Genomic DNA, 13,737 nt, shown 5'->3' with positions numbered 1-13,737 from the left:
TTGCCCAGGACAGGGTTGGATGGAGAATGCTGGTGAGCGACCTATGCTCCTTCACGAGGAGTAACAGGTGTAAGTAAGTAAGTAAGTAAGATTAAATATCCGATAGTAGACTAAAGTAAGTATGATGTGTGGACGAGAATGATAATTATTGGTCGTCTGCTTAGTCAGACATGCAGATAGTCTGGCAGGTGTCAAATGAGTTTTATATTCCCCTATCCTTATTATTTGTTATTACTGATTGTTCATTGTCGTTGGATTGTGTCAGGTTTTTGGTGTGGAAATACATTTACGTTGTGGTCAGGCTAATCACGTGTTCTTGATCTGAATTGTGTTGAAGTTCTGTAGAATAGACACTGGGAGGGAATCTAGTGTAGATATTCGTTTAAGGTAAATTAACGTCCCATACGCGCAAACGTAGAAACCCAACCGTTATAACATTAGTCGAAGTAAAACCGAGCGATATAACAAAGTACAAACCTGGTAACAGTTTCAAGATGTTCCTAGAATGTATGTTTAAATATAGTGTCATAGTATATTGTTTGGCGTGTCCACGAATTTAATATCGTTAAAGCTCATGAATATGAAATGATTTAGGAGCTTGTGCAGAATTATTATTAAATGGCGTAATAACAAGGCGTAAGTAAGTAAGTAAGTAAGTAAGTAAGTAAGTAAGTAAGTAAGTAAGTAAGTAAGTAAGTAAGTAAGTAAGTAAGTAAGTAAGTAAGTAAGTAAGTAAGTAAGTAAGTAAGTAAGTAAGTAAGTAAGTAAGTAAGCCGTAATAAAAAGCATCTAGAAATTAATGAGATAATATGAAACACTATTTAAGCATTCTATCTTCTACTGTATGGAGCGAAAACCTGGAGAACTACGAAAGCCATCATCCACAAGATACAGGTGTTTATTAACAGTTGTCTATGCAAAATATTTCGGATCCGTTAGTCAGACACTATCAGCGACAATCTACTGTGTGAGAGAACAAACCAGATCCTAGAAGATGAAAAAATCAGCAAGAAGCACTGGAAGTGGATAGGACACACAGTGAGGAAAGCACCCAACTGCGTCACGAGGTAGGACCTCACATGGAATCCTGAAGTCCAAAGGAGAAGAGGAAGACCAAATAACACATTACGTCGAGAAATGGAGACAGGCATGAGAAGAATGAACAAAAATTGGGTAGAACTAGAAAGGGAGGTCCAGAACAGAGTGGGTTGGAGAATGCTGGTTCTTTGCATATGCTCCATTGGTAGTAACAAGAGTAAGTAAGCAAGCCGTAATAACAAGCATCTAGAAATTAATGAGATAATATGAAAAAGTACTTAAAGATTTCATCTTCTGGCAATAATATGTTTTTGTTATATCCTAATGAATAGAAAAGATGTATTTCTGATGTTTCGTGACAAAATACAGGTCACTTCTTCAGAGTAAACAAATAACTAACATTAAATTAACATACTATTTAAACTTGTATTATTTTATGTGGGTTGTTTATTTACTCTGAAGAAGTGACTTGTTTTAAGTCACGAAACATCAGAAATACATCTTTTCTACTCAAATAAATATATTGATTGTTAAATTTGTACCCAATCCTCAATTGATTTGAGACAATCAAGTCCAACCTTGGCATTGATACTTAAAAAATCCAATTAGTATATAGGATTGTGAAATTTATTGAAATTTGTTCATTTGATCATAAACCGATATTAATTAGACAAACATCGAAAACCACAAAGCACTGAATAACTGGTTCCTATCACTATGACACTTCACACCAGTTCTTATCTATCACACAAATCAACATGGAAAACATAATCATCACCATCCACGAACAACACTTCATCCTCACAACATTAGCATGACAGTCAATCATGTGAGCATTTTACTCAAATCAATTGACGATAATGTGTGACCATCTGATATTGACTTCCATGCATAACTGTTCGAAATGCATTAATTACAATCTACCATCAGAACCCCACAAATCAGTCATCGTCACTTGTAATATGAGGCAATGATGGAGATTGCTTGATATTGTATTGTACATCACACACTCAACACATCCACTTCATTTCATTATCAGAAATCAATGTATCATTATTATTATTATCATACAAAATCTATGATAAGTATGATCAAGTTCAACTTATTGATCAACATAACTGTTTACATTTCTTCTCATCTATTCATCAAATAGATTAAAGTAAACATAAGTTAGTCTCTTCTCACGTCTTATGATTAGATATTAAGTAGATGTAAATGATTAGATTTGACCTGAATCAAACACCTCATCATCATCATTATCATGATCATTATCACGAAGTCAAGTAGACATTTTGAGTGTATTATTGTTTGTTTTTCCTAAGCAAACTTGAATGATCTATTTGTTCTTCAAAAAAAGGCGACCAGCTATTCATTCAATTTCATTATTCATTGATTTTTATTTGATTTCTAAAGTAACTTAGTGATCAAAATTATAAAACGGAATTCCATTCGTTTCATTTTTACATCTATCTTCTTTCCCTTTTCATTAAGTAATTACTTCTGTATTGATAAATTTTAGATGAGGCTATAATTTATGGACGACCTTTGTGCAACACTGTGGTGACCTTGAAGGTGTCCACCTATTTATCTATTTATTTAAGCACATAAATGTTGGTACAAAGGGGCACCGAGTATATGTGCGCCATACAAGTCACTTGATTTGCATGTGGACTGTTTTACTGTCCGGATACCCAGACCGAAGCAGGAGGTTTACTTAGGGGGACACACCTGGAGCATTCGACCTAAATGTTTGATCTATAAGGCAATGGACTGACGTTAGAAAATGCAGTCTCATGATAGCCGGCGACCAACAATTGGTTCATACGCCATTTTTTCCCTAGGATACTTAAGCCCACAAGAACCATTGGTTTGAAATGAGGGTTTTCCGACCCCCCCCTAGATGGACCCTCCGTGTTCACCAAGATGGTTGAAGATCCAGACATTCTGTTTCCGTCCTATCAATTTAGCAAAGAACATCTCTGCCGCGAGAAAGCAGTGAGTAAGACCTCCCTAACAGGCGTTCGAGGGTGTCGACCTAGTTACTTGTGTTAAATGAGGGTTATAAACCAGTGTAAGGTATTAAGATTATGATTTGCAGTTGATAGTTAAGTTTAGAAATCAAATTTATAGTTTTTCATCACTACCTGACATTAAATAAAATGCCAAAACGTTATTTGACCCAATGGGTGGGTGAATTTCACACCGAAATCCAAAACCTGTTATCTTAAATCTGATTGGTTCATTCATAAATTCTAGTTTGACCAATAACATTAGTCCAAATTACACAATATCATTTTGTTGTTTATTTCACATCTGCCATTTCAAAGGAATCCTTTTTTTAAAACGTCTAAGTTTGCTTTCCATGAAAATTGTCATCTGTCAGTAGTTATATATCTACAATCAATAATTTTGTGATTCGAACACATATCAAACTAATACTAGGAATACATTATTCAATCTGTAACTATCATGTAATAGATTTGATCCATTGTTTGTTAAATGTTATTCATTCTAATCAGAGAGGGTTTTTTTGTAGATATTATAATAATTTTAATAGTTGAATTCATCAGTCAATTAAAGCTAGACTATCATGAAAAACCTGAAAGTATTAGACGATCGTTTCGTCTTAGTATGGGATTCTTCAACAGTGCGCATCCACGATTCTACCTCATGAGAATCGAACTCATATATCTTAATTAATAATCCCCAAAAAAAGATCAAGTTAAGGGGTAAAGTATATCGTTTAAAGTTGAACCATATGAACTGTAGGATTGTCAAACAATATAGAATTTTATAAAATTGGTCATATTGATATAACTCAAATGGAATGTTAACTTGTTAAGTGAAAATTTTAAGATCTATGATCAGAATAAATAAAGGATCAGATATGAAATATTAGTGTAATTATAAATTCGATCAAATGTTAAGTGGAAGACTATATAGTATGAAAAATTAGTAAGACATAATAAGGTGGGATGAATGAGAAGTAAATTAATCATGTATTGAGGAGATTAATAATGATGTTTAACCAATAGTAATAATAATATAAAGATTTGTGAATAAAGATGACAGAGAGTTCCAGTGAGAAGCAATGGTCAGTGGAGTTTGATCGGGTTTGTTGTGAGATAGTAACTCACTGAATACAATGGTGGACGTGTCGGTCAACCTCGTAGATTAGTTGGAGTTGGACACCAACACCATAAGATGCGAGCCAGCTCAATAGTCTAAAAGTTGAGCGTTCGTGCGCAAGACCGGTGGGTTCTGGATTCGAATCTCGTGAGGTGGGATCGTGGATGGATACTGTTGAGGAGTTTCATATTTGTACGAAACGGCCATCCAGTGCTTCCAGGTTTTCTGTGGTAGTCTAGCTTTAATTGACTCATGATCTCAACTATAAAAATTACTAAACTGTCTACAAAAACCCTTTCTAAAAAATACATTTTACTACAAAAGGTCGTAAGTACAATAATCAAATAAGGTCATTCAACAGCTAAGATTACTATTGATTAAATGGCTTTGACGTTGATCAGAGGAGGAGAAGCGGTTGAGCATATTTCTTTTGTATGAATAGCTCAGGTTTCTTCATTCAGATGGCTACTACTTCAGTCGTTTGAAGGAATTTAAGTCTGACAAGATTTAGTAAAAAATTACTGACCCGACAGATAATTGAAAAAAATTGATTTATACTGACACTATAACCAATTAGCGCTATTCTCATGCAAATTTTGTAATTTTATTGGTAATTACCATGTATCTGTTTGCATAATTAAAAGTAATTTATCAATATTGACATGTATGTATATCATCTTCGAATAGAGCCGCCAAATGCCTTGGTACGGCCGAGAGTGGGGAGAGTTCGCCCTCCCTCTTCGAATGCTCTTATATGGCCACGTGCATACAGCCACTACCAGAGAAGTCCTACTCACTGTCTTTTCGCGGCATCATTGTTGTTTACGAAATTGATAAGACGAAAAGCGAATATCCAGAGCATTAACCTGGTTGGTAGACACGGAGAGTCAACCTAAGGCAGTTGAGAAACCTTGATTCCAAACCAATGGTCCACATGATCTTCAATGTCTTGAAGGAACAAATGGCGTATGAATCAATAGTTGGTCACCGGCTAACATGGGACTGCATTTCTTCACGATGCTCTACTCCCTTGTGGATCAGACCTTTAGGTCAAAGGCTCAAAGAGTGACCCTTTAGGAAAACTACCTGCTTCGGTTTGGGCAATCGGATACTACCCTAGCCTCCACACAAATCGAATCATTTATGTGGCACATATCTATTTGTTGCTTCCTTGTACCAATGTCTATGTGTTTAAATAAATAAATAAATCTCTGAATAGAACTTACTTACTTACTTACACCTGTTACTCCTCGTGAAGGAGCATAGGTCGCTCACCAGCATTCTCCATCCAACCCTGTCCTGGGCAATCCTTTCCAGCTCCTTCCAGTTGTAATTCATCCTTTTCATATCTGCTTCTATTATCCGACGTAATGTGTTCTTTGGCCTTCCTCTTTTCCGCTTCCCTTCAGGATTCCAAGTTAGAGCTTGCCTCGTGATGCAGTTTGACGATTTGCGTAATGTATGTCCTATCCATTTCCATCGTCTTTTCCTAATTTCCTCTTCAGCTGGAAGTTGGTTTGTTCTCTCCCACAGAAGGCTATTGCTGATGGTATCCGGCCAATGGATGTTGAGTATCTTGCGTAGACAGCTATTTATAAATACTTGTACTTTCTTGATTGTGGTTGTTGTAGTTCTCCAAGTTTCAGCTCCATACAGTAGAATTGCCTTGACGTTCGTATTGAAGATCCTCACTTTGATATTGGTTGAAAGTTGTTTTGAGCTCCATATGTTCTTCAATTGTAGGAATGCGGCCCTTGCTTTGCCAATCCTCGCCTTTACGTCTGCATCTGAACCTCCATGTCTATCGACGATGCTTCCCAGATATGTGAAGGATTCTACATCTTCCAGAGTTTCGCCATCAAGTGTGATTGGATTGCTGTTCTCCGCTTTGAATTTGAGGACCTTGGTTTCCCCTTTGTGTATGCTGAGGCCTACTGATGCAGAGACTGCTGCTACATTGGCTGTCTTTATCTGAATCTGTTCACGTGTACGTGATAGGAGGGCTAGGTCATCTGCGAAGTCCAGATCGTCTAATTGGTTCTGAGCTGTCCATTGTATTCCGTGTTTTCCTTCAGATGTCGAGGTCTTCATAATCCAGTCGACCACCAGAAGAAAGAGGAAGGGAGAGAGTAAACAGCCTTGTCTGACTCCGGTCCTTACTTGGAATGCATCTGTCAGCTGTCCTCCATGCACTACTTTGCACTGTAGTCCGTCGTATGAGTTCCGGATAATATTGACAATCTTCTCAGGAACTCCGTAGTGTCGAAGAAGTTTCCATAATGTCCTCCTATCTACACTGTCGAATGCCTTTTCATAATCAATGAAGTTGATGTATAGTGACGAGTTCCACTCAACTGATTGTTCGACGATGATCCGTAGTGTTGCAATTTGGTCTGTGCACGACCGATCCTTTCGGAATCCAGCTTGTTGATCTCGAAGTTGGGCATCTACTGCATCCTTCATCCGGTTCAGCAACACCCTGTTGAAGACTTTCCCTGGTATTGACAGTAGTGTAATGCCTCTGTAGTTTTCACATTTGCTCAGATCTCCTTTCTTTGGAATCTTGATGAGGTGTCCTTCTTTCCAGTCCATTGGCACTTGTTCCTCCTCCCAAATCTTTTTGAATAGAGGGTAAAGCATGCTTGTGGTTACTTCGACGTCTGATTTCAGTGCTTCAGCTGGTATGTTGTCGGGTCCTGCTGCTTTCCCGTTCTTGATTTGTCTGACGGCCATTCTAATTTCTTCCATCGTTGGTGGGTTGACATCTATAGGAAGATCTGTGTGTGCTGCTTCGATGTTCGGTGGATTCATTGGAGCCGGCCTATTCAGGAGTTCCTCGAAGTATTCTACCCATCTGTTTCGCTGTTGTTGAATTTCAGTGATTGGCTTGCCTTCTTTGTCTTTGACCGGCCTCTCTGGTTTACTGTATTTCCCTGATAGTTTCTTCGTTGTATCGTAGAGCTGTTTCATATTTCCTTCTCTAGCAGCTTTTTCTGCCGTCGTTGCTAATTCTTCCACGTATTTCTTCCTGTCGGCTCTAATGCTCCTCTTCACTTGCTTGTTTGCTTCTATGTATTCAGCTTGTGCTTGGACTTTCTCTGCTCGTGTTCGGCTGTTGTTAATTGCTGTCTTCTTGTTCTTCCTTTCTTTGATCTTGTCCAGTGTTTCTATAGAGATCCATTCCTTATGATGGTGTTTCTTTAGGCCCAGAACCTCTTGACACGTTGAAGTCAATGTTTCTTTGATGCCTTTCCAGTTGTCCTCCATGGTAGTTTCTTCTTCCTTCAGTAGATCTTGAAAGGCTTGGAATCTGTTGTTGAGAACTATCTTGAATTCATTGAGTTTGTCAGTATCTCGAAGGAAGGCTGTATTGAACCTTTGTAGTGCTGTTTGTCCACTTGTCCAGTTCTTTTTTAGCTTCAGTTTTAAATTGGCTACAACTAGGTGGTGATCTGAAGCTACGTCAGCTCCTCTCCTGGTTCTCACATCTTCCATTGTCCTTCGGAATTTTTTTGATGCAAATATGGTCTATCTGGTTCTCTGTAGTGTGGTCCGGTGAGATCCATGTAGCCTTGTGTATACGTTTGTGTGGAAATATTGTGCCTCCTATGACTAATTTGTTGAATGCACACAAATTTGCAAATCTTTCTCCATTTTCGTTCCTCTCTCCCAGTCCATGTCGTCCCATAATATCTTCATATCCAGTGTTGTCTATTCCGACCTTGGCATTTAGATCTCCCATCAGAATGGTGAGGTCCTTTCTTGAGCATTTCTCTATGATTGACTGCAGCCGCTCGTAGAATTGATCTTTAATGTCGTCGTTGCTATCATTGGTGGGTGCATAACATTGGATAATATTCATTAAGATCCCCTCCTTCTTTGTTTTGAATGATGCTTTGATGATTCTGGATCCGTGGGATTCCCATCCTACAAGTGCATTTCGTGCTACTTTGGACAGCATTAGAGCAACTCCCTGTGTGTGTGGAGCATTTTCCTCTTCGTGACCGGAGTTCTGAATAGAACTATCACTACGAAATGAATCGACCGTTGTTTTTTTTATTTTGTGAGTTCATCTTAATTTGTTTTTTCGCTCTTTTTCGCCTTTCTTGTCTTTATTGTTCTTCTCTTGTTTCACATTTATTCAATATATTCTTCTTATTCATTGATATTATGTTTGGTTGTTTGTTTTCCATCCAGATCTTTCATTGTAAACAGGGTTTTTTGTGGTTTTTCCTTGATTATTCAAAACTCTTTCATTGCGTGTATAATTTGTTTCATTTTGTTTACAATTATATTAAATATAAGTGTATATATATAAATGACATAAATATTACATAAACAACTTATGATTAATTTTAATAGTTAAATTCATGACACGATCTAAACTTGACCATCATTGAAAATCTGGAAACATTAGACGTCCCTGAACCCGAGTTTCATGCAACTTGGCACTCGTCAGCAAGGTGTACCTATAATCTTGAGGGAACTAGTGCTCCCTGATGGATTCGACTCCGTATCATCCAGCTTCATAGTTAGAGACATTAACACTGAGCTATCCGAACCGCGACTTACCTCCTATAGGACTGAGATGTTATCACAGTTGATAGCGTTCGATCTGTACTAAGAAGAACTTGACCCACATGACATTAATCACCACCCAGTGATCAATCAATTGTGAAACAAGACGTTCATTTCATACAACTATAAGAGTCAATCCATATTCAGTGAAGACAGTTATTTATCTCAGACAATGGATGAAGAGTTACGCAAGATCATGAATCGATTGAATCTAGACATTAATACCGTTGGATAATGACTCAGGGGTCTAGAGGTAAAACGTTCACATGCGAAATCAAAGGTCCTCGGTTCGAATCCTTATGGGGCGGGATCATGAATATTCACTGTTAAGGAGTTCCGTACTAGGACGGAATGGCTGTCTAGTGATTTCAGGTTTTCAATAGTGGTCTAGCTTGGATCGATTCATGAATTCAACTAATAAAATTATTTATATTTGCCATGGAAACATTCATTTTGAATGACGATAAGCGTTTGTAATTGTATTATTAAAAAAATATCAAAGAGTTTTAAATAAATCAACATAGTTTATGGTATTTTTCTTAACTTAACAGGATCAATTTTCATCAGGTTTAATTTATGATACCATAGATCCTCGTCTTATAGCTAACTATCATTAGATAGGCATTCTAAATCTGTATCTACTGGAGTTCGACAACCTGGTGGTTTAAATTGATAGCAGATTATGTTAGACATTAACTCTGCAATGTCGCTAAGTATCTGAAATTCAAACTATGTAAACTATTGGATTCGAAATCTTGCTCAAAATCAGTCCTATTTAGAAGTAGTAATAGTGGATTGTTGAAGATCTCAACAGTTATTCAGTATTGCTAATTTTGGATAGTTCTTCTATTGATGTCATTCTATGATAAGCGATATGATGGAAAGAAGAAGCAATTTTAGATTGATTTACTAATTATGAGTTTTGGTTCGACATTACTTCCATTCTGATTCAATGTGGTGACCATTCAGTGTAGTATTCGTTTTTCTTTCCCCGTATGATATTTCATTCTGTATAATATACGATATTTCAATAGTTGAAACCATTAGTCAATTAAAGCTATACTACCATGGAAGACCTGGAAGCTTTGGACGGCCGTTTCGTCCTAGTATGGGACTCCTCAGCAGTAAGCATCCACGATCCCGCCCCCCCACGCGAGATTCGAACCCAGAACGATATTCTTGTATTCAATGGACATGAACTATGCTCACTATGTGATTTTTCATACATGTGATTTCATTCTAATTATTAATCAAAATGGGTGTACAATCAATATATAAATGAGTGGATTTTCGACTAAGGTCGTCGTCGTCGTGTTTTGGGGGTCAATACATCTTCACTTATACCAGTCTTTGTGTTCTTACTTTCGCGTCGTGGGAATTGCAGAGGTCCCTCGTTTCGAGTATAAGTGATAAGAGTTTCCGACATAACAATCAGCGATGACCAGATATAACAAGCAGCATTCAACTGACAAGTTATAACAATAAGAACTAAGATTTTTGTATTCTTCCTTCATATTTCTTTAATAAATTAATTAACTCATTCATTATTTCTATAATATTTATATCATAGAATGAAAATACAGCTAAACTAGCTGGTGTATCTTTATCACTTGATGGTTTACAAGAGACAACTACACGTGCAAATAATCAAAACGTGGAAAATATCAATTCAGATGAAGATCATGGATTATTAGTTGTATCAGCTGAAAATGTTGTACGTAAACCTAGTCCAACAGCTGATGCTTTAGGTTCAGCTGAAGTAAGTCTTCAACATATAAACTTTTTTTTAAAAAAGTAGACTTCCTTCTTTTTCAACGCTGTTTGAATTATCTGGTAGTACGGAGGAGGAGTATTAAAACAGGAAATATATAATAGTGCTGAATCTAAGTGATTAGTTTATTCATGAACAATTCAAACGTGTCTTTTTGGTTGGTTCATCAAAGAAACTAGTTTTAACTGTTATTATCAGGCCAGAATTGAAAGATTATGACTAGCAGTTACATCCCAAGTGAGACTCGTCAGATGCATACACATGCATTCCAGTATTGTAGTTCGTGAAAAGATTTGAAGTCAATTCATTTTACTTGAAGATAAACGCAATGACCAAAGGACTAGTTAAATGTTCCTTCACATATTTCTCATTAGGACGTTACATGAGGAAAATAATGATCTTCATTACTTCATATCTAGTTGACATTGAATTGCATATTTCAGTCAGTCAGTCAGCTACAACGTAGGACCAGGCACATATATGCATCGGTCCACGTTGCCACACCTCATTAACACAACAAGATGAACACCGGATTCATAGAAGTAGTTAATTCAGTGATCGTAATATATAAAACAAAGATTGTGTAGTACAGGAACAAAGAATTAGTTCGTAGAAAGAAAGATATGAAGCGATTTTGATCTTATGGTTTAAGGGAAGACAAAGAGTGTATACACCTACACCATTGTGATCGATTCTGAGCCATGTTACCCATAGTCTCCAACCATTGGTTACGATAGTCACGCGGACTCTTAAATTCAACAACATGACTCTTTTTAACCTACTTCTTACATGCATAAAGATAAATTATGCATTTATCAAAATGTCACTGACTTTACTTATATTATCAGCTTAATTGAACAACTCCCTAAAGTGAATATGTAAATCTAATAATACTGAACTTAATTCCATAAGTCCATGAACAATCTACAATATTTTTATCAATCATATCAAAATGTTGATCATATATCCCTCATAGTTCATATAAATACAAATACAGTTAACTATTTAGAATACTTTAATTCATGAACTTGAAATGAATCGAGACTGGAGGCCTTGGATTCGAATTTCGCGAGCGTGGTCGTGGATGCACACTTCTGAGGAGTCCCACAATAGGAAAAAAACGACTATCCAGTGCTTCCAGGTTTCCAACAGTGGTCTAACGTCAATCAGTTCATGATCTCAATCAAAAATTTAAAAATCTCCACAACCCCTATACTGAGATAAATTTATATGACTGTTTGCATAACCAAGAAATGCAATCAATATAAACTTCACGTTAAAAGTTCAAATCAGCTTATAGTTGAAGTTACGTTTAACAGTGTTTATGATTTTATATACAGAAGTTACTAGTTACCGAAAGAAAGTAATCATTCTTTGACATAATAATAATTATGATAACAATTAAATTGTTTTATCTGTTAAGTAATTTCATTTGTTATCCGTTAATTGGCTCACATACAATAAGTCCATGTAAGTTAATATGTGATTATGTAACCACCAGTTTTTGATTATTATTATTATTATTATTATTATTATTATTATTATTATTATTATTATTATTATCTGCTAATTTATGTGACTAGATCACTGGATGGTGATCAATGTCATATTTGTCAAGTCCTTATTTAGTGCGGATTGAATCCTATTGACCATGTTGCAATGTGGCCACCAGTCTAGGTGACTCGATACTGCGTGCAATATATGTTGAGATTAGATGGTGGTTGGAGGTAGTCGACAGGAATCCCTAGACTCAAGTTTCTTGCTACTTGACACTCGTCAGTATGGTGTACCTGTAATCTTCAGGGAACTGATGCTCCCTGACGGATTCGACCCCGTATCATCCAGTTTAACAGTCAGAGAAGTTACCACTGAGGTATCCGAACCGCGACTGACCTCCTGTAGGACTGAGATTTATTTACAATTGATTGATCATGTATGTCAGATCCTTCTTAGTGCAGATCAAATCCTATTGTCAATGGGATTGAATCCGTCAGAGGGCATCAATTCCTTCAAGATTACATGTACACCTTGCTGACAAGTGCTAAGTAGCCCAGAACCTAAGTCCAGGGTTTCCTGTTGGCCACCTCCAATCACCATTTTATCTCAACATAATGCACACAATGTCGATTCACCTAGACTGGTAACCACATTCCAACTTGGTCAATAGCATTCGATCTGCACTAAGAAGGACCTGACATGCATAACATTGATAATCAATCGATTGTAAAAAAAACTAGTCCCATCAGCAATTAAAAAAGTGTTTTATAAATCATGATTGTCATTATAAAATAGAAGCTGTTGCCTTATCAAATTTTTTCAAGCATTCACAATCCACTATAACCTTTTGATTCAGCTAAAACAGTACTTGCCAATTATACATAACTATTCGATTGTATAAGATTAATCCAATGTGTAAAAGTCAAAGATGTCACACGTACAAAAAACAACACCTTCAGAAATAATTTAACTTTTAAAAGTAAACATTTGGGATTATCATACTTATGATATTGGTATAACTTCTTGTATGATCTGTTTTGTCAGCATTTGATTGTGGAGACTATTAAGTTTTTTGATTGAGATCATGAACCGATTGATGTGAGACCACCACTGAAAACCTGGAAGCACTGGATTGTCGTTTTGTCCTATTGTGGGACTCTTCAGCAGTGCGCATCCACGATCCTGCTGGCGGGATTCTAGCCCATGGCCTTCGGTCTAGAACATTGTTAATGTTTACAATATATATATTGTAATGACTGATACTATATCACTCACACATAGGGTTATTCTAAATTTTGAACAAATCTATCCATTCATCCTTCTCAAGTCACATTTTGACCTTATTACTTATTCGATTATTAACCGTGAGTGTTTTTTATATGATCGCATATGTTAATTGGATACCATATTTATTACCTATCTGCAGTTGATTTTTGTCTAAAAATATAAATATTGATTTACGCTTTATCAAGTGAAGTTGGCTCAATTGCATTCTGTACTGTATTGTTTCGCACCATTTCTTTGATTGTCTCTCTGAATCAAGGATTGTATAGAATATACGTATTTAAAAATTCATTCTCATATTTGACTTATTTAGTTTTATTATTCACTAACGCAACTTACTTTACTTACGCCTGTTACTCCTAATGGAACATAAGCCGCCGAACGCAACTTAAGTCGATGTTTATATACAAGAGCAGCCAAGATGTATATTTTGATAATAA

At 36.4% G+C, this 13,737-nt stretch overlaps 1 protein-coding gene across 1 annotated transcript in view; it reads left to right on the top strand.

The window, feature by feature from the left end:
• Positions 1 to 13,737, top strand: part of BZRAP1 (RIMS binding protein) — a 130,404-nt gene that overhangs the window by 84,060 nt on the left and 32,607 nt on the right. The window contains exon 12 of the mRNA XM_051212828.1: positions 10,316 to 10,504. Coding sequence (XP_051068746.1) covers positions 10,316 to 10,504 — 189 coding nt within the window. The remainder of the gene's footprint in view (positions 1 to 10,315; positions 10,505 to 13,737) is intronic.

Source organism: Schistosoma haematobium, chromosome 3, assembly GCF_000699445.3.
Source record: "Schistosoma haematobium chromosome 3, whole genome shotgun sequence".
Classification (NCBI taxonomy): Eukaryota; Metazoa; Platyhelminthes; class Trematoda; order Strigeidida; family Schistosomatidae; genus Schistosoma; species Schistosoma haematobium.
This window is presented reverse-complemented; position numbering and strand designations above follow the sequence as displayed.